Below are 20,799 nucleotides of genomic sequence, written 5' to 3'. Positions count from 1 at the left end.
GTTACCAGCAAGACTGTGTTCCTTGATGACAGCACTTTAGCCTTCAACAAATGGAGTCCTTAAACGCCATTCTCCAAAGCAGAATGAATGCAATTTGACGTCATTTCAGCTTAAGATACCCTGCACAACCTGAAGATGTCTCCAATAGGTTTTCTGTAGGATACAGGAGGAACAGCTCCCAGCCTAGCAGCCAATGTTTTCCAGTGACCACTCGCGGTATTGCAATGAAAAATCCCTCTGCGGCCCATTTTACCCACATGCTACCATTGTAAAAGAGACGTCTGTAAAACAGTTGACAGGACACCTCCAACTGCAAACAAGGTTGCTTATGACTCTTTTTATTATGAATTTTTAATCCATGGACTTTTTTATATTTGAAAAACTTCCCTTGAACCGAGAAAAGCGATTTAAAAACCTGTGACATTGTCACAACAATGTAAAATCTTTGGGCCTGTGGGAGAAACACTACTGTGCAGATTCACCTGGTCGCGCATCACGGAAGGAAACCCAGAAGATCAGAAACTTTTTTTGGCAAGAAACTCCATTGATAAGACAGATAGATGGACTTTATTTATCCGAAACTGGAACATTTCTGAACTGAATAGGCGCCCTTTTGGGATCCGGTATCCAGTTATTATAATACATCCATGGTAGTCATAACCTGATGCACCAGATGGATTGTTAACACAGAACCATTTGAGAAGTCGTCATTGGAAACTGTTTACGAAAGGGCAGGGACTTTCAAAAAATACCTGGCAAGTGATTGGATGAACCATTCGTCTATCATGTCCGCCATCGAAGTGGCTGTCACACACCTAAACCACGCCCATAGCTGCCAGTAGCTCCTCACCGGACGCTGATTGGTTCAGTTAGCTGGTAGTTCAGACATAAACGCATTAGGATAGAGCCAGACAAGATGGATTTTACTGTGATATGTGATATTACGAGAATCCAGCTGCCGTAAAGGTAAAGAATGTAATTGGTTCTTCATTTAAATACCCCAGACATCCCTTTGGTATAAATCTTTAGACCCATAAAGAGGTACTCATCAGGGTGTACATGGTAAACTGGCCTTGGCTGTAGACCGTTGTACTGTTTTTTTGTGTTTTGTTGTTGTGTTGTTGATGTTGTGTACCTATGTCTGTCACCTTTTTAATCTAGAAATCGAAATGGACTTTGTTGTCCCGCTGAAGGACGTTTCTGTGCCTGAAAAGAAACAGGCTAAGTTTGAATGCACCATAACGAAGGATGTCTCTAAGGTCATGTGGCATAGAGGCGATGACGTCATTACCCCAGACCAAAAGTATGACATCATCGATGATGGAAAGAAGCATATGCTTATTATAAACTGTTGTGAGTTTGATGACGAAGACGAATATACAATTGCGGTTCTGGGAAAAACTTCAACAGCTAGACTCACAGTGGAGGGTAAGTGCTGGGTCGCCATTACTGGACACAATTAGCAGAACCATTATTATTATTCTGACTCCAGTCATTGAGTTGGTTTGTGCCTCTTTCAAACTAACTCATATGAATATGCTTTACTAATACAATTATAGGTATCAGGCTCAAATTTATCTCGCCGATAAAGGACCAAACTGTGAAGGAAGGCACAACGGCTCGTTTCGAGCTGGAGCTCTCTCACGAGAACATCCCCGTCACTTGGTACAAGAATGACGTTAAAATTCATCCGAGCAGAACCGTGGTCACTCATGTAGACGGAAAGAAGCATGTGCTAGAAATGAAGGAAGTGACTCTCGATGATACTTGTCAAATTAAGGCTGAGGCCAAAGGAATTCCTTCCATGGCCAACCTGACGGTCATAGGTAAACCAAGAATAACCTCCTGTCCTCTTTCTGTCTTCGTTTTCCAGTGTCTGTCCTTCTTCTTCCCCCACAGCTATTTGTACGGTTTGTCCGTGTTTGTGTCTTTGTAGGTCCACAAAACGACCTTCGTCAGTTTGTCCGTGTTTGTGTCTTTGTAGGTTCACACAAAAACCTTATTTTGTATTCGTAAGACGTTTTCTGTGTTCTGTGTTGTAAGAAATTGTTTCTCTATGTTGTGCATTTGTCTGTCTTGTCCTGTGTTTACCTTGAGCCATTTATATATGTTGAATGTGTTGTGTTTGTGCCATGGAGAGTCACCCTAAAATATCCCCTATTCCAGAGGGAGATGCGTACTTCACAGTTAAGCTGCAGGACTATACTGCAGTGGAGAAAGACGAGGTGGTTCTTGATTGCGAGCTCAGCAAAGACGTCGATGTTATGTGGTACCACGATGAGGCCGAGATCAAGACCTCAAAGATGGTGGCCATCAAGGCCGAGGGCAAACGCAGAACCCTCGTCATCAATAAAGTTGGGGACAAAGACAAAGGACAATACGTATGTGATTGTGGAACAGACAAGACAACAGCGACACTTCACATTGAAGGTAAAATCACAGTCCCCTTCCTGACGAACACCTTTAGCTTCACCCTTCATCTAATCTCACTTCAAGCCCCATCGCTATTTTTGTTGTAGTTTTTTGCACCTGAAGCACTTTTTTCACCTCTTAATTACCTCAGTCATCACGTGTATGTGTTCTTTCTCATCTCCACCCTCCTGAAAAACACTACAAGAGTTGTCTGTGAAGGTTCTCAGTCATCCAGGTCAAGGAAGGTTTGTTTATTAATTTCAAAACAGCAATACAAAAGCAGTTGAAAAATGTATGTATAAAACCAAATTTCCTATTTTTTTTGGCTTACATACACAAAATAAAATAAACAACAAATCGAAGCAAACCAAAACACAACAACCCCCCACAGTCAGGAATGAGGATTAAATACAAAAATACAGACACATATACAGCATCCAAATTCAGCAAAACATTACAATAGGTAGTCACCCTAACATAGTACAAAATAGGACATATTGCCAGGTTTAGGCCAGTCTAGTCTTAGTCAGGAATATGTGAGAAACTAGTATTCTCAAAATATAGAAAAAAATGGGCACCATACCTTCCAACATTTATAACATAACTCCTTGTAGAAAGTCAAATTTGTCCTAATTGAAGGAAATAGAAGACATCCGCCAACCAGCGTGCATGACAAAGGGGGGGGTTCTTACAAGGAAGGTTAAATTCAAAGGCAACTGGCACTTGTTTAAGTTAAAAATGGACAGGTCCAAGGCATTCTTCTTGCAAAAAGTGAAATATTCTTTATTTGGATGGCTTTTTCATATTAAAATGAAAGTACATTAAAAATCATTTTTACAACTTCATTTTAATATGAAAAAGCCATCCAAATACCAGACCTGTCCTTTTGTGTTCCTTTCCAAAGAGCACCTTCATCATTTATTTTAACTTCTGAGAAGTCCAGTCCTTTCCTCTTCTAAATGGACTTGTTTAAGACTTCTTAAAGTCCCCAACGACCATAACGACGGTCATTAAACAGCCAGAAGCACTAACGATTGTCAGAACTGAAGAAGACTCTCAGATGAGAGACTAAATGTCTTCAAGAACCGTAAAGGTGCTGTAGGTAGGATTGTGAAGATCCAGGACTTAGCCAAAAAATTTGAACATCAACAACTTCTCAGTCCCTCCCCCCTTTCTGCTAAAGCCCAAAAGGGTCCCCTAAGCCCCTCCCCCAACAAGGGAGAATGAATGCGTGTGCATGAGCAGTGATTGACATGCAGTTAGACACCCCCCCTGGCCCTGATTGGTGCATCTGAACAGGGAGTGGTGGATTTTTCCAAATCTCACTACAGGCTGTAGGTGGAGCCAGAGGAGCCAGATTTTTTTTAAATGACCTGCTTCATGTAGTCCTACTGGAACATAGGGTCCGTTTTAGCAAATATGACAGAAAGTTACTGTTACTAAGTCTTACCTACTGCACCTTTAACCAAGTCCAGTTGCCTTTGAATTCAACCTTCCTTGGATACAACAAGAGTTACAGATTTCCATGGAAGCTCTGATGTATCTAAGCCTGATTATCACCCTAATTTTAGAGATACCAGTCTTCTCTTGTAGTGTTCTTCCTTCATAACTTGTGTGTCTTTTGTTCTGTTCTGGTTTTGTTTGTAACTTTGTATGTTCTTAAAGATACTTTTTCATGGTTATGTACCATCACAGAACCATCCCTCTTTAAAGAAACTACATTTTATAGAACTGTGGCACCTTAATAATGTAATAGGTCCATATAGAACTAAATGGCTAAAGAGAAGTTCATTTATTCAGACAGATCTCATGAAGTGGCGTATGTATGACACGCCAATTCGTATGCCATTATTGGCGTGTTATCAAGAAGCATACTTGCTTTTTGGCGTTTTTATCAACGCCGTTTGGCCTCCATTGACTTACATTACCTTGCGATTGCATGTGAATTGACGCCGTAGCGAGTAGTATGAAAGGGCGAAAATCTGCGTAGGGAGGTTGGTCGGGGTGGAGCATGGGTCAAACACAGGACTTTCTCCCAGGAGACCGGGGATCGTGTCCCACATGTGACATTGTCATGTTCCACGTGTCACGTTTCCTAAACCCAACCATAGCCTTGCGATAACACGCCACGTGGCGTGCATGTTTACGCTGTGACGTTGCAGACTGCCAGTCTCTCTGATACAGCGTAGACATACATGCGGATAGCTCAAAATGCGTACAGATAACAGGCCACTTGGCTTTAGGAAAGTGGCCTGTATGTTTACGCAAAGTCATGATATGGAAGTTATGGAAATAATGCGTCCAAATGAATGGACTTTTTTAAATTTTACAGCTACAAATACTTTTTGCACAAGCACAAAATAACCCTACAACTACAAAATGTTTTACACAAGGACAAAATATTAATGAGAATAATAATAATCATTTGATCCCATTGACGCCAACATTGAGAGCCCATTGGTTGTTTATGATCCAATGAAAAGGTGGCATGTTAAAGGAGGTTTCTATAAAGAACCTTCAATTGAGGTTTCTGTATATATGTCTGTTGTCTAAGTGTTTGTGTCTTTATGTCAAGTTTGTTTGAATATTTAAATGTCTTAATGTCTCTTAAACCTCAGCGCGCCACATCAAGGTGGTTCGGCCGACGTACGGCGTCGAGGTGTTTGACGGAGAGACCGCTCGATTTGAAGTCGAGCTGAGCGAGGACGATGTCCATGGCCAATGGAGACTGAACGGAGAAGTCCTCAGTCCATCCGCCGTATGTCTCTTTAATAACCACTCAGCAGATATTCTCTTACCCGTGGGTCTATTCACTTTCGTTTTCATTAAACCCAGACGTGGCTTTTGTTAAGAAAAGATTCACATTTCAAACCACTCACGGTTGAGAAATGTTTGATTTCTCGTTAGCTGAAGAATGAAAGTGAATTGACGCACGGCCTTGCTCTGGTTTTCTTTTGAGTCCTCATTTTTTGTACTGAAATGCTGAAGTCTGTCGGTCGTCTGCAGGATGTTGAGATCGTGGAGGACGGCGCCAAACACACTCTGGTCTTGTACAACTGCAAAGTGCCTCTAACAGGCGAGGTGGCGTTTACCGCCGCAAACGCCAAGTGCTCTGCTAACCTGAAAGTGAAGGGTGAGCTTCCTCACTTCCTCACTTCTATACCTTCTTGGTTCACTTGTTGCTTTTAAATCTTATCGTTCTTCAGTTTCTTTGCAAGTTGCCGTCTTATTTTGTCGGGTGCTGCAATATCAAAAATAACCAGAAAATGATAATTGTGTATGTAATGTAATTATGATTTGTATTCCATGACAAGTGTAGTGAATGGTATTACGTTCTGCATACAAAGAACATTCTTTTGTCTTACGTAGAACTTTCTTTTGGGTAATTTTTGTCAGTGTGGCAAACCACTGACTTTCATCAACTTTACCGAAACACAACGGAGCCAAAGCTTTTATTCCTGAGCCCTTTTACGCAGCCCTAACTGTATGTGTCTGAACCAACAGAGCACCCCGTCTCGTTCATTACACCGCTGGCTGACGTGCATGTGTACGAAAAGGACGAAGCAAAGTTTGAGGTGGACATTTCTAGAGAGCCCAAAAGCTTCCGTTGGTTGAAGGGATCTCAGGAGTTGTCAAACGACGATAAGTTTGAACTCGTGGCAGAGGGAAAGAGACACACTCTTGTTGTAAAATCTGCCAGATATGAAGACGAAGCCAAATACATGTTTGAGGCTGAAGATAAACGGACATCTGGGAAGTTGATTATCAAAGGTAAATGGAGTCAGTCCAATTCGTTTGGGATATATACGTACGCCACGTTTTCCTTCCAAAACATGTTGTGTATGTCTGTATGTGTTTATCTACAAACTGTGTTACAACTCTAGATTTAATTCCCTATGTGTGTACATGTAATTTGTTTTTGTCAGGTATTCGCCTCGAATTTATCAAGCCGATTAAAGACGTGACAGTGAAGGAACGTGAAACCGCAGAGTTCAGCGTGGAACTCTCTCACGAAAAGATCCCAGTGGTGTGGTACAGAAACGGCGTGCGCCTGCACCCCAGCAAGGTGGTGCACATGTCGGAGGACGGGAAAGTGCACACGCTGGCCTTCAAGGAGGTCACCATCGATGACACGTCCATGATCAAAGTCGAGGCCATGGGCAAGACCGCTGAGGCCATGCTCACCGTGCTCGGTTAGTAGCGTTTCCAGGGCTGAATTCCAGCGGTGGACTGTAACTAAGTATTTACTCTAAGCACTGTATTTAAGCCCAAATGTTGAGGTACTTGTACTTTACTAGAGTCTTTTCTTTTCGTGCCACTTTTTACTTCTACTCCGCTACATTTCAGAGAGAAATATTGTACTTTTTACTCCACTACATTCATCTGTTCCAGCTTTAGTTACTAGTTACTTTAGTTACTAGTTACTTTAGTTACTCCACTACATTCATCTGTTACAGCTTTAGTTACTAGTTACTTTACACATTAAGATTACTGCTCACAGAACACATGTAGTTCATAAAATCTGATGTTTTATTCTAAAGTAAACTAGCCAACAATATAACGGCTACAAGTCAGCTGAGAGGATCAGACCATTAAACACACAACTGGTTGGATCCTTTACACTTTCTACAATGGAGGAGAGACAGAAAGAAAGACAGAAACAGGGAAAGACAAAGAAGGAAAGTAAGGAGACAGAAAGAAAGACAGAAAGAAGGAAAGACAGAAAGTAAGGAGAGACAGAAAGAGACAGAAACAAGGAAAGACAAAGAAGGAAAGTAAGCAGAGACAGAAAGAAAGACAAAAGTAGTAAGTAACATTTTCACTGCAGTACTTCAACTTGTAACAGAGTATTTATACAGTGTAGTATTAGTACTTTAACTGCAGTAAAGAATCTGAATACTTCTTCCACCGTTGCTGAATTCCCAGAAATAATCCCGCCTTGGTTTTGATGACTTTTTTGGCCTCGTTTCCTAACTCCCCAATGGTTCTCTGCTTTAACTGCTCATTGCATGTCTCCTTGCAGAGGGCGACCTGTACTTCACAGTGAAGCTGCAGAACTACACTGCTGTCGAGAAAGACGAGGTGATTTTGTCCTGCGAGCTGAGCAAGGCGGCCGCTGATGTCCGCTGGTTCAAAGACGGTAACGAAATCTTTGCCTCCAAGAATGTTCTCTTCCAGTCGGACGGCAGGAAGCGCACGCTGCTGATCAAGAAGGCGGCAAAGAGCAACATGGGAGCGTACACCTGCGACTGTGGCACCGACAAAACCACAGCCGACCTGAACATCGAAGGTAATACCTGCGGCCATCCCCAGACCCTGCTCAGGACGGCAGAATCAGGCCCCGCCCACTCCAGTTCCCCGAAACCCAGCCTCTGTCCGGGCCATCCTATCCTCCATCCTCCATCTTTATGTTCTGTACTCTAAATGTTTTGTAACGTTTGTGACGTCTTGTCATAATCCAGCCCTGAACATCTGCGTTATAACTGTTTATAGAAACTCTCTTTATGACGTCTGAAGAAACAACGGAGACATGAATCTGTGAATGTCTCTTCACTCAGATGTTCATAAAAGTGTTTCATATACATTTTATAACTCTCACACTTTTTACTAACTTGTTTTTGTTTCATTCATTATGAATATTTATATTTGGCAGGCGACATTAAAGGTCCTATGGCATGAAAATGTCACTTTATGAGGTTTTTTAACATTAATATGAGCTCCCCCAGCCTGCCTATGGTCCCCCAGTGGCTAGAAATGGTGATAGGTGTAAACCGAGCCCTGGGTATCCTGCTCTGCCTTTGAGAAAATGAAAGCTCAGATGGGCCGATCTGGAATCTTCCCTTTATGACGTCATAAGGGGAAAGGTTACCTCCCCTTTCTCTGCTTTGCTCGCCCAGAGAATTTGGCCCCCCCATGAGAGAGACAGAGACATCATGGCTTACAGTATTAGGGGACCAGTAAGGTCTATATAAAAGAGACTTCAGATACAGTATTAGGGGACCACTAAGATCTACATAAAAGAGACTTCAGATACAGTATTAGGGGACCACTAAGATCTACATAAAAGAGACTTCAGATACAGTATTAGGGGACCACTAAGGTCTATATAAAAGAGACTTCAGATACAGTATTAGGGGACCACTAAGGCCTATATAAAAGAGACTTCAGATACAGTATTAGGGGACCACTAAGATCTACATAAAAGAGACTTCAGATACAGTATTAGGGGACCACTAAGGTCTATATAAAAGAGACTTCAGATACAGTATTAGGGGACCACTAAGGCCTATATAAAAGAGACTTCAGATACAGTATTAGGGGACCACTAAGGCCTATGTAAAAGTATCAAAAAAGCAGCATGTCATAGGACCTTTAAAAGATGATCAGTATGTTCTTCACTACTGCTAGTACTTTAGTTCATTTTCAGCAGCTGACAAGAAATACATTTTAAACCAAGATCCTTTCTAGCGAGACCGGCCTGATTGAAAGAATCCATAAATGTCTTTAGAGGCATAACTAACTTGGTTATAATGCTTTATAGGACATTTATGGAGCATGTGTTGACAGTGTAGAGATGTTTTTTTGGGTTGGGTTATTGTCAAGAGTGACTCAATGTCTTTCTGCTTTTGCAAAAAAACTGTAAGGCGCTCTGAATAAGAGCGTCCGCTTTCTGTCCAAACTGTCCGGTCACGTCTTCGCTGTTTGTCCTCCACTCATCGTCTCTCTCACTCTGTACAGCAACATTTTCACTTGACACATTTTCACTTGCCTAACGTGTCTGTGGTTTCCCTGAGAGATGTCAGTCAGCCATTTTGCTTTTCCTCTAACGACATTTTAAACCTCCACAGAGCGCGACATCAAGGTGGTGCGCCCGCTGTACAGCGTAGAGGTCACCGAGACGGAGACGGCCAAGTTTGAGACAGAGATTTCAGAGGAGGACCTTCACGCCACCTGGAAACTGAAGGGAGAGATGATCCACCCGTCTCCTGTAAGATTACACACACGTAAAGATGTCACTGTTTTTTTTTAGGGGCTGCAACTAATGATCATATTCTGGATGAATGGATGAGTAGTTCTGTCTCTAAAATGTGGATCAGAGTTTCCCAAAAAGTCCAAGATGACGTCCTCAAATGTCTTGTTTTGTCCACAACTCAAAGATATTCAGTTTCCTGTCCCAGAGGAGAGAAGAAACTAGAACATATTCACATTTAACAAGCTGACATCACACAAGTTTACCTGTTATATCATCAAAAATGACTCTAGATTATAGATTATCTAAATATTTGGAGATTAATTTAATAGTTGACGACTAATCCATTCATCTTTGCAGCTCAACACTTTATGTAAGTATTAAGGAAGTATGTAAGGAGGAAAGGAAAGAAGAAAGGAAGAATGTAGGGAAGGAAAGAAGGATGAAAGAAACACCAGAGCAGGGGGAATGAGAGGGGGAAACACCAGAGCAGGGGGAATGAGAGGGGGAAACACCAGAGCAGGGGGAATGAGAGGGGGAAACACCAGAGCAGGGGGAATGAGAGGGGGGAACACCAGAGCAGGGGGGAATGAGGAGGGGGGAAACGCCAGAGCAGGGGGAATGAGGGGGGAAACACCAGAGCAGGGGGAATGAGAGGGGGAAACGCCAGAGCAGGGGGAATGAGAGGGGGAAACGCCAGAGCAGGGGGAATGAGGGGGGAAACACCAGAGCAGGGGGAATGAGAGGGGGGAAACGCCAGAGCAGGGGGAATGAGAGGGGGGAAACGCCAGAGCAGGGGGAATGAGAGGGGGAAACACCAGAGCAGGGGGAATGAGAGGGGGAAACGCCAGAGCAGGGGGAATGAGAGGGGGAAACGCCAGAGCAGGGGGAATGAGAGGGGGAAACGCCAGAGCAGGGGGAATGAGAGGGGGAAACGCCAGAGCAGGGGGAATGAGAGGGGGAAACGCCAGAGCAGGGGGAATGTAGAATTATAGAGAGCTCTGAATGAGCTCTCGTCTCAGAATGAAGATGATTGATGGTTTTGAACGTTGGTATTAATTTGAACTGTGGTATTTTGTCCTCAGGATGTGGAGATCAAGGACGAGGGAAGCCGACACATTTTGATCCTCTTCAACTGCAAAATGGACATGGCCGGAAGTGTTGACTTCTCGGCAGCGAACGCCAAATCCTCCGCTCAGCTCAGGGTCAAAGGTGACAGAAATCACACACACACACAAAGATAAGAAAAGAGAAAGTAAAGATAAGAAAGAGCAGCTTGGCACCAGAGGAACCAGAGAGTTATCAAGCCGGAGAGTTACGCAGGATTTATCTTATCAAACCAGGATAGAGGTAGCCTAGAAATCTAGACACCCCCTATTATCAATATAATTGAGTGCTAAATTGTAGGACACATCATCAGTAGAGAACCTTGGAATCATCAGGTGTTTCGGCCATTACCTTCTATACACCCTCCTCCAAGGGCGGCCCACCAAGGTTGCTCAGACCCTGGAGTGCGTCCTATAGCCAATTCAAAGTTTATCCTAGATTATAGGCAGTTTGAAGTATATTAGTATCTATTTTAAGAAAATTTTTTGAAAAATTATATTGTTTGGCACAAAAGTATTACCGTATATAAGAAAAAAAATGTTTGAAAAATTGTATTGTATACCGTATTTAAAGAATTATATTAATGGCGCAAAAGTGTTACCGTATCTCAAGCGAATAACGAATTAATTGTTGAAATCCCCAAATGTAATCTGCAGCCAGGGTCGTCTAGCAACTCTCCGTTGGCTTGCGAGCTGGAAAAACCAAACTCTAGTCAGGCCAATCACATCGTGTATAGAGTTGGTGGGCGGGGCTTATGGCTGCTGCTGCTGGGAACAGCGGTCTCTGGAAGACTTGGAGTTAAGCTTTTCTTTGAGAAAAGAACAAAGAACGGCCCTGAAGTCATTCTTAAAAAAGGAAGATGTGTTCAGAGTTTAAAGTGTAATCTATCAGCTAGCGTTGCTCTGATTGGTTGGAGAGCTATCCTATTGCGTGCAGAGGGAATCTGAAAGACAACCGTTTATCCCGCCCCTCAGATTGAGCCCTGCCAATGGGGAGTTCCCAGACCCAACATCTGGACGTGGGTCAGGCCCAGACCCAACATCTGGATGTGGGTCTGGCTTGTCAGGCTAGGGTAGAGGGAGTTTAAAACTAATTCTGAAACTCGTCCGGTACAACGAGACATTCTTCTCATCCAGATATGTTCTCTTTAAGCCTCGTGTTGTCTTCCCGTGACCATGAAGTTGTGGGTCAAAATGTTTCCCCCACTTTTTTATTGATGCTTTTGACGCTTTTTTGAAAACGTTTTGTCACTTTTTATCCAACCCTTTGTTTCATTCATGGTCAATAAACCTACATTATATGACATTAAACCTAATTTATGAGTTATAAAAAAGCAAAAACTATGAATGAATTTGACTAATAGTTAAGATCAGAGGATGTTTAGTGGATCACAGACTGGTTTATGTCAAAGTTCAGTCAGGATTTAGTTTTGAAACCATTTAAAAAAATGTTTTTCAAATGCTATAAAACTACATAGAACACCCAAAATTCAGTAAAAGTGATCATTCATTTTACCTGTGAAGAATGTTGCATGTATCCCATACAACCTACATGCATGCATCCAGTTTATTTTGGGGCAATTTGGTTGAAAGAAACCCATATTTCTGATATAAAAAACTTTAAAAACGGGTGAAATTTGACCCTGAGGACAACACAAGGGTTAAACTGTTACCCAACGTCAGCTGCAAAAATAAACTGTCCGGTTATATACTTAGTTGTGTCTTTGATATGTTCTACACTCACATCATATAACAGCAGATTAGGGCCTTTCTAGGTAATAAAAGGGAGGAAAGCTGCAGAGAAAAATGTCTGAATTTCTGAGATTAAAGTCATAATGTGGTGAAAAATCTAGACACCCCCTAGTGGCAGCAAATGTAATCTGCAGCCAGGGTCGTCTAGCAACTCTCCGTTGGCTTGCGAGCTGGAAAAACCAAACTCTGGTCAGGCCAATCACATCGCGTAAAGAGTCGTTGGGCGGGGCTTATGGCTGCTGCTGCTGGGAACAGCAGCCTTGGAATCGGCTTTGATGTTCTACACGCCATCATATCAAACAGCGGATTAGGGCCTTTCTAGGTAAATAAAAGGGAGGAAAGCTGCAGAGAAAAATGTCAGTTTTTGTTTGTATCTTTGACATTTGCGCCGTTAAGATGTAAAACTATTTTAAAACTCTTATAGTAGAATTATTAAATATTCTGCACTGCAACAAAACCTTTATATTAACAAGTCATTCATACGTAAAATAAATATGTTGTATATTCAAAGCCGAGCGTCTGGAATGGATGTATTCTTGAGTCTCTAAGGTAACGATAATTTAATAACATAACCTTGTTTGAAATGGGTTTGGCTAAAAGACATTTTTGGTTTCGTATATACTACTAGGTACATATACTATATTGACTGGGTTAAATAGAATTGCATTACTAAAATAAGACTAAAATACAATTTTCGTTGACTAAAACTAGACTAATAATAATAATAATAATTCAGACTAAAAGAAGACTAAAATGCCTTTTAGTCGACTGAAACTTGACTAGACTAAAAAGAGTATGAACGTGACTAAATCTAATAAAAACTAAAATGACAGCTTGACACAAAGACTAGACTAAAACTAAAATTAAAACCACCAAAAACAACACTAGATGTCTCTACTAAATAGTCTCAGGAAGGAGCTTGTTGTGGTGGAACATGTGTACTTTCAGTAGTAGTTTTAGTCGTACAACAGAAACCTCAGATTGGACCCTGCAGAGATCTGAGGAGCAGTTAACCATAGTCCTCACAAATCAGCCGGAGGTTAGAACGCCAACACAGAGACGCAGTTACACTTGGTTCTAGTAATGACTTCCATTTGTACAGGTTTCTTGCTAGTAGAGAACAGAATAGAGCTTTACACCTCTAGTGTTAAAGGATCATCTTTAACGATAAACAGTCAGGTTCACATCTAATCCTAAAAGCTAGAAAAGAGAGTGTGAAACTGTAAACCAGTGGCTGTGATGTGAGTCATATCTCAGCTGTCACCGACCCTTTAAAGACTTTTAAAAAATGAACTCTCAAACAGTGAAATCACTCAGATGGAGCTTTTTGTTGTTGCAGTGTACGCACATGAAATATGTAATTCCTTTCAGATGCTTTGTATTGTTGAACAGAAATTGTGTTAGCTGTCAGAGCAGATCCTGACTGACAGCTCGGCCTTTAACTGGCTGTTAAGGGGCTTTAATTCAGGCATGTGAAGAAGCCTACTGTAAATACTTGTTAATTCAAACTGGCATCCTGTATCTGGGTTTGATGACAGCGTTACGACGCGCCAAACCATGATGTCGGCATTTTTCTGCAGCGTGACGTTGGGTAACCCCTGCGAGTAGCTTCCACATTCTCCTTTTCCAGGAAAACTGCAGCCGGCCAGTGACTGACAGGAGCAGGTTGGCTTTCCCTGCTGGGTTTGGCAGAGGCTGGCTCTCAGCCAATCAGGCCCCTCGGTTATTTTAGAAGACACATGCCTTATCTAGAGCAGGTTAGCAGTGATTGGCAGGGGGCAGGATGCTACCCCATCCCTTACTGGTGCCTGCCAGCGTTTTAATTTGTGCGGCAGGTCGTATGCTAATGAGCCAGCCCCCCCAGTGCCAAGTCCCAGTGTGGCTGTGTTCAGTTGTCCCGAGGGCGTCCAGCCACCGGCCTTCAGCTCCAACACGCCATGACGATAAGCCACTGAGGATTAGCCGTTTCTCTACGGGGATTTCTTTGGATTTATTGCACTTTTTTGTTTGTGTTCTGAGGGGGGGGACTAACCATGTCTTCTCCCCAATCCAAAGCCCGGGTGATCAGCCTGGCGAGGCCTTTGCAGGACGCCACGGTGACCGCCGGGGAGACTGCCACCTTTGAGTGCGAGCTGTCGTATGAAGGCATCGCTGTCGAGTGGTTCCTGGGGGGTACCAAGCTGGAACCAAGCGACAGAGTAAGTCCCAAAAACACACACAGCCAACCCACACTCTTCCTGTTGACATCCATATACTAAAAGCTGTGCAGGGGCTCCGGGAGTCCAGGGCCTCGGGCCGGTTCTGGTCCCAGGGTTTTGACCTGATTTGAACAATGACACATTTAAGAGACATTAAATGAAGAAAGGAAAGCTAGAAAACCCCTAAAGGAGGGGCTTGGCATGTTGGGTTCCTTTTCCTTTCCTTTCCTTTTACAATTATTCAGCAAACCGTAAAGAGAGAGATAAGAAAACATATAGTCTATGAAATGAAAAAGGGACAGAAAAAAGAATACAGAATTTTACATTACTTTTTAGTTTAGTTTTGAAGTTACGTTTCAGAGTGTGTTTGCTAGTTTTATTTTAGTTTTAGTTTGTTTTGTAAGGGCCAGGTATAATGTTTTAGAAATATGTAGCTACATACACACACAAAATACTAAGATTAATGTTTGGTCTTTGTGCCTTTTAGTGTCCGATGTGAAGCGATTACGGCACAGTGCCATCTCTGATTTGCGTTAATTTTGACTTATTTTAAATAGTTTTTTTAACCTGGCAATATAGTTTCAGTTTAGTGTTTCTTGAAGGTTTTGGTTTTTATTTAGTTTCACTTTTCTAAACTCCACTTATTTAGGTTTTAGTTTGAGTTTCGTTTAGGATAATATAACCCTGTTGTGGGCCAGTGTTTCCCGTCTGCGTTCGTACACGCTGTTCACTTCTCTTCATATAAGGCCCTGCTGCTGCAGCGTTCAGGATTCCAGCTGAGCATACGATCCTGCTTTTGAGATAACGCAGGCAGGGAGGCTTTTCTGCCCTGCAAGCGTTTCTCCTGGGTTATTTTTAACAGCTGCAGGAGGCCGAGACGCAGAGCAGGTGGCAACAGGAGCGATTTGACAACTTCAGTTTTAAAATCACACCACGTGCCGTAAAAAAGTTTCTGCGCTTTTCACATGGAAATAAGAGTCGCAAAGAGAGCTCGGTGTGAGGCCGGGCCGCTGAAGCATAACCAGTCATAACGCAGGATTAGTTTGATTATGGGATGTAACCGGAGAGCTCTAAAGGTTTCCAAGGAAACACGATCTCTCTCGGGGGTTGTGCAAGTGTGATTGACTGTTACACAACATCAACGGTTGCACCAAATCTCCAACTAAAGCCCCAAGCTGTTCTCTGACTAGTTCCTCTGTAAATATGAAAGATAAAGTGAGAAAATACATACATATATACTGTACATACATACATGCATGCATGAATACATATATACTGTACATACATACACACATATATACATACATATATACTGTACATATATACATACATATGTACTGTACATACATATATACTGTACATATATACGTACATATATACTGTACATACATACGTACATATATACTATACATAGATATATACTGTACATACATACATATATACTGTACATACATACAAATATACTGTACATACATAAATACATACATACATAACATACATATATACATACAATCATGCATACTGTACATACATACATACATACATACATATATACAAAAATACATACATTCATTAACAAACAAATAATGAAATAAAAACCTCATCCCTCCCATTCTCCTCCTTACCCGCCAATGAAATATTATCCTGTTTCCTCTGAAAACCTAGACTAAAACAGAACGAAAACAGATTATTTTAAGCAGATTCTCACGAACATGACTTAACTCAACCTATACTGTACATACATACATACATACATATATACATACATACTATACTGTCTACATACATACATATATACATACATACATATATATAGATTATCACGAACATGACTCACCCTCCTTCTTTATCTTTCAGTTCAAGAGTTTATAACAACAGAACTAATACAGGTTCAGAGAGCAGATAAATCTGGTCAGTAAATAAGCCAGCTGTTTGTTCAGCCACAGAGGAGAACAACAAGACTTCCAGTAAACAAAATAAAACAATAAAAAAGCTAAGTTTGTTTCCCCCAACTTTGAGCTTTGAAAAAATAAAATACAAAAAGTTTACAGTCGTTTATCAGTTAAAAAGTTGTTCCTTTAACTTGTCTTTGTTGTCATTGACCCATTTTCTAAAGGTTTCTACATCTGAAATTTGGGTTTCTGTCAACCAAGTAACGTGTACTTTACAAGTAAAATATAGGTAACACTTTACTTGACGGTATCGCCATAATCGTGACATGACACTGTCATAACAATGACATGACACTGTCATGAACGTGTCATAAACGTTTATGACTTCTGTCATTAAGTGTTATTTGGTTTTTGTCATGACAAGTTGACATTGTTTGGGTTGTCTTGATCATGACAACTTGACATTAATCAAAGTGACATTACCAGAAGTTGTCTTGGTCATGACAAGATGACATTACATTTGTTTGGAGTGTCCTTATTAAGACAACTTGCCATAATGGCATCCTGTTTAATGTCATCTTGTCATGACCAAGACAACTTCTGGTAATGTCACTTTGATTAATGTCAAGTTGTCATAATCAAGACAACCCAAACAATGTCAACTTGTCATGACAAGTTGACATTGTATTTCTTTTTGTTGTGTCCTTATTACGACAACTTGACATTACCAGAGGATGTCTTTGTCATGACAAGTTGACATAATGTCATTCTGTTTTAATGTCAAGTTGTCGTAATGAGGACACAACAAAAGGAAATGTAATGTCAAGTTGTCATAATCAAGAGAACCCAAACAATGTCAACTTGTCATGACAAAAACCGAATGACACTTAATGACAGAAGTCATAAACATTTATGACACGTTTATAATGTTTATGACACGTTCATGACAGTGTCATGTCACGATTATGTCGATACCTTAAAGTAAAGTGTAACCAAAATATATGATTGGTTGACTACTTAATTGAATGTGGGTGTTTTATTCAATATTATTTTGCATTATTATATATATATATATATATATAATATAGCATTTGAAAAATGAAAAAAAAAAACGTAAAAAACAAACAAAAGTGCAGAAAGAATCGACAAAGACATCGAGAAGTGACAAAAAAAAGCCGGGAAAGCTTCAAAAACATTGGGGACTGTCCTATGCACCACTTGACATTACCTGGCACATATTTTGGAATTTGTTCTGTATGTCTGGATGATAAATGGTGCTAAAAATAATACAAAATTGATCTAAAAAAAGAAAAACTAAAACGTTGCAGGTCGACGGGAAGACAAGACGAGAGTTAACCTCGTATCTCGTGTTCAATTACTCTTGTTGTATACACCTCCTTATTTTATTTTATTCTGTATATACTTGTCTTTCTCTACTCAGTCTGTCTCGTGCTGCGGCAACACCTGAACTTCCCCTTTGGGGATCAATAAAGTAAAATAATAAGATCATATCTTAAAATACATCAACAATGAAACCCTCTCTAAATGCAGACATGAAGAAACTTTTGGTTTCTTGAAGGTATCTACATAAGAGTGACATGACACTGTCATGAACGTGTCATAAACATTATGAAAGTGTCATTTGGTTTCTGTCATGACAAGTTATGGTTAATCGACAGCGAAACCCCGCAGACCCCTCTGCGTCTACGCCGTAGCCTGATGTCACCTCTCGGAAAATGTAACTACACGTCACAGCGACGCTCATCGCTCGGCCGTGGCTTGGTAGCGTTGCATTTCCCCCCAGACTCATGTCCTGGTTCTCCTTCTCCATCAACAACATGAAATCAAGGAGAGGGTTAACTTCTCCTACTACAGATCTCCCACCGTCAGAAAGAACAGGGAGACACTTTGTTTCTCTCACTATGACTCTAGAGTCGGTACTCACTCTGAAGATAATCACCATCACTCTCTCACTCACTCCACCACACACTCCAACCACACACACAGGTTTGTGGCACTATCTTTGTGGGGACCCGTCATTGACATAATGCATTCCCTAGCCCCTTACCCTAACCTTAACCATCACCACTAAATGCCTAACCTTAACCCTTACCCTCACCCTAACCAGAACCTCATTCTAACCCTAATCCTAAAACCAAGTCTTAACCCTCAAACAGACCTTTAACCTTGTGGGGTCCAGCATTTTGGCCCCACAAAGCTGTCGGGACCCCACAAGTTTACTGGAGTCCCCACGAATATAGTAAAACAAGAACACACACACACACACAGACATATGCCGGCTCGACACACACACCAGCGCACAAGTATAAACATCAGGCCACTTACGTAGACTACGGAGAAAGCTCTGCGTGGAGCCTCCACAGGACCGTAAAAAGGCCATTAGGGTTAGGGTTCATGTGTCATGACACTCTTATGTAGATACCTTCAAGTATAGTGTTACTGAAACTTTCTTACCTTTTTATTTTTTTATTTTAATCCATTGCAATCGTAATTTACTTCCTACACTCAGAGGCATTAACATTTAATTCTCTATAACTGGTTAGAAATTGGCAAAAACAAGTACTACTACTTCTACTTTATTGCTGAGCTTAAAATGTATTGACAGGTTGAAATAGTCTGGCTATCTCCAGACTAATGCTCAATCTTTTTAAGATTGAGCATTAGTCTGGGGTGTCTGCAGGAAAACCCTGGACCTCTGCGTCAAGGCATAAACCTCTCAGTATATGTGCACCAGCTCTACCACTGAGCCAACACACCCAGACGGACTTTTTAAACTCGTCAGCATTGAAAAGTATTCTGCTGAAAGTACTTCACGCTCTCTCTCTGAGAGAGACAAGATCATTATTAAATAAAATGTACCCTAAAAGACAGTAAAAATAACTTCTAGTGGTTAATCTGTAAAGCAGAACTAATCTTGGTTGAAGAGATAAGATGATAGAGACAATTGTAATGGTTTCTCAGACATGATCAACACCATATGGTTAATTCCTCTTGGCCGAGTTCTGTTTCGGTGGCTCTGTGTGAAATACAGTCTGTGGACAAGTGTGTTAAAATCAGCCCTCGGTGTCAAAGGTCGAAATGTTTAAATCGGGGGAAGGAAAGCAGCTGCCTGCGTTCGTTTGAGCTGTCAGGGCTCAGCTGACGGATCCTGCATGTGCTGCAGACCTGAGAACCAAAAACTTCACTCTCAATTCAGCTCTGAGTCTCCTAATCCTCGCAGACAACATTAACCCTCATGGTGTCTTCCCGTCGACCTGCAACATTTTGTTGTTTTTTTTTCTACACTTTTCTTGACGTTTTTGTCGATTTTATTCCAATGTTTTGGATCCAAGTTTCCAAGTTTCCAATTCTTTTGACACTTTTTTTAACAAGTTTTTGTCACCTTTAGCGATGCTTTTTAATGGGGTTTTTTTGTCACTTTTTTCAGCGTTTTTGTCACTTTTTTCCCCAATGTTTTGTCACTTTGTTGGCGTTTTTTTAATTATGTTTTTGTCAATTTTTCCGATGTTCTTTTTCACTTTTTTTTCCAATTTTTTTGTCACCTTTGGTGATGTTTTTGATGTTTTTTTTGTCACTTTGTCCGGGTTTGATTCCCACTGTGATACATCAACCAATGTGTCCCTGAGCAAGACACTTAACCCCTAGTTGCTCCAGAGGTGTGCAGCCTCTGACATATATAGACATTGTAAGTTGCTTTGGATAAAAGCGTCAGCTAAATGACATGTAATGTAAAAACTCATCCACTTGTAACTCTACACACTTTACACTACTTTATTTGGAATAATCAACTGGTTTTAAGCTTCTGAGACTGATCTCATGAAATGGCGTATGCCAATTCGTATGCCATTATTGGCGTGTTATCAAGACGCATACTTGCTCTGTAGCGTGTTTATCAACGCCGTTTGGCCTCCATTGACTTACATTACCTTGCGATTGCGTGTGAATTTACACCGTAGCGAGTAGTATGAAAGAGTGAAAATCCACGTAGGGAGGTTGGTCGGGGGGGAGGATGACACAGGACTTTCACCCAGGATTGTGTCCCGCGTGTCACGTTTCCTAAACTCAACCGTCATTTTCCTCTCAGGATAACACGCCAAGTATGTATGTTTACGTCCGCTGTATACAGCGTAGACATACACGCGGATAGCTCAAAATGCGTACAAATAACACGCCACTTGGCGAAAGTGGGCGTGTATGTTTCCGCGAAGTCCTGATATCATGTTGTCTTTTTAATGTAATATGAAGCAGTGCACAAAGTTAAGGATCTCCCGTTGACCCGGGGAGAATAAAAATAGTAGGGCCAGACTCAAATAAAGAAATATTTAGTTGACTAACACTTGACTACACAACTCTGTAAAACTGAGTTTCTCCACAAAGAATCATGCAAGAGCACAAATAGCATCAAAAACATCCAAAAAAGTCACAAAAACGTAAAAAGAAAATGACTG

The 20,799-nt window shown here is 41.3% G+C and overlaps 1 protein-coding gene across 1 annotated transcript in view; it reads left to right on the top strand.

Moving 5' to 3' along the window:
• ttn.2 (titin, tandem duplicate 2) overlaps positions 1-20,799 on the top strand; it is a 323,953-nt gene that overhangs the window by 151,484 nt on the left and 151,670 nt on the right. The window contains exons 104-114 of the mRNA XM_078262434.1: positions 1,162-1,428; positions 1,560-1,826; positions 2,167-2,430; positions 5,031-5,170; positions 5,419-5,545; positions 5,917-6,183; positions 6,339-6,605; positions 7,436-7,702; positions 9,261-9,400; positions 10,468-10,594; positions 14,296-14,438. Coding sequence (XP_078118560.1) covers positions 1,162-1,428; positions 1,560-1,826; positions 2,167-2,430; positions 5,031-5,170; positions 5,419-5,545; positions 5,917-6,183; positions 6,339-6,605; positions 7,436-7,702; positions 9,261-9,400; positions 10,468-10,594; positions 14,296-14,438 — 2,276 coding nt within the window. The remainder of the gene's footprint in view (positions 1-1,161; positions 1,429-1,559; positions 1,827-2,166; positions 2,431-5,030; positions 5,171-5,418; positions 5,546-5,916; positions 6,184-6,338; positions 6,606-7,435; positions 7,703-9,260; positions 9,401-10,467; positions 10,595-14,295; positions 14,439-20,799) is intronic.

This window comes from Sander vitreus, chromosome 11 (genome assembly GCF_031162955.1).
Source record: "Sander vitreus isolate 19-12246 chromosome 11, sanVit1, whole genome shotgun sequence".
In the NCBI taxonomy this organism is placed as follows: domain Eukaryota; kingdom Metazoa; phylum Chordata; class Actinopteri; order Perciformes; family Percidae; genus Sander; species Sander vitreus.
Note: the sequence above shows the minus strand (reverse complement) of the source record. Positions and strands in the feature narration are given on the sequence as shown.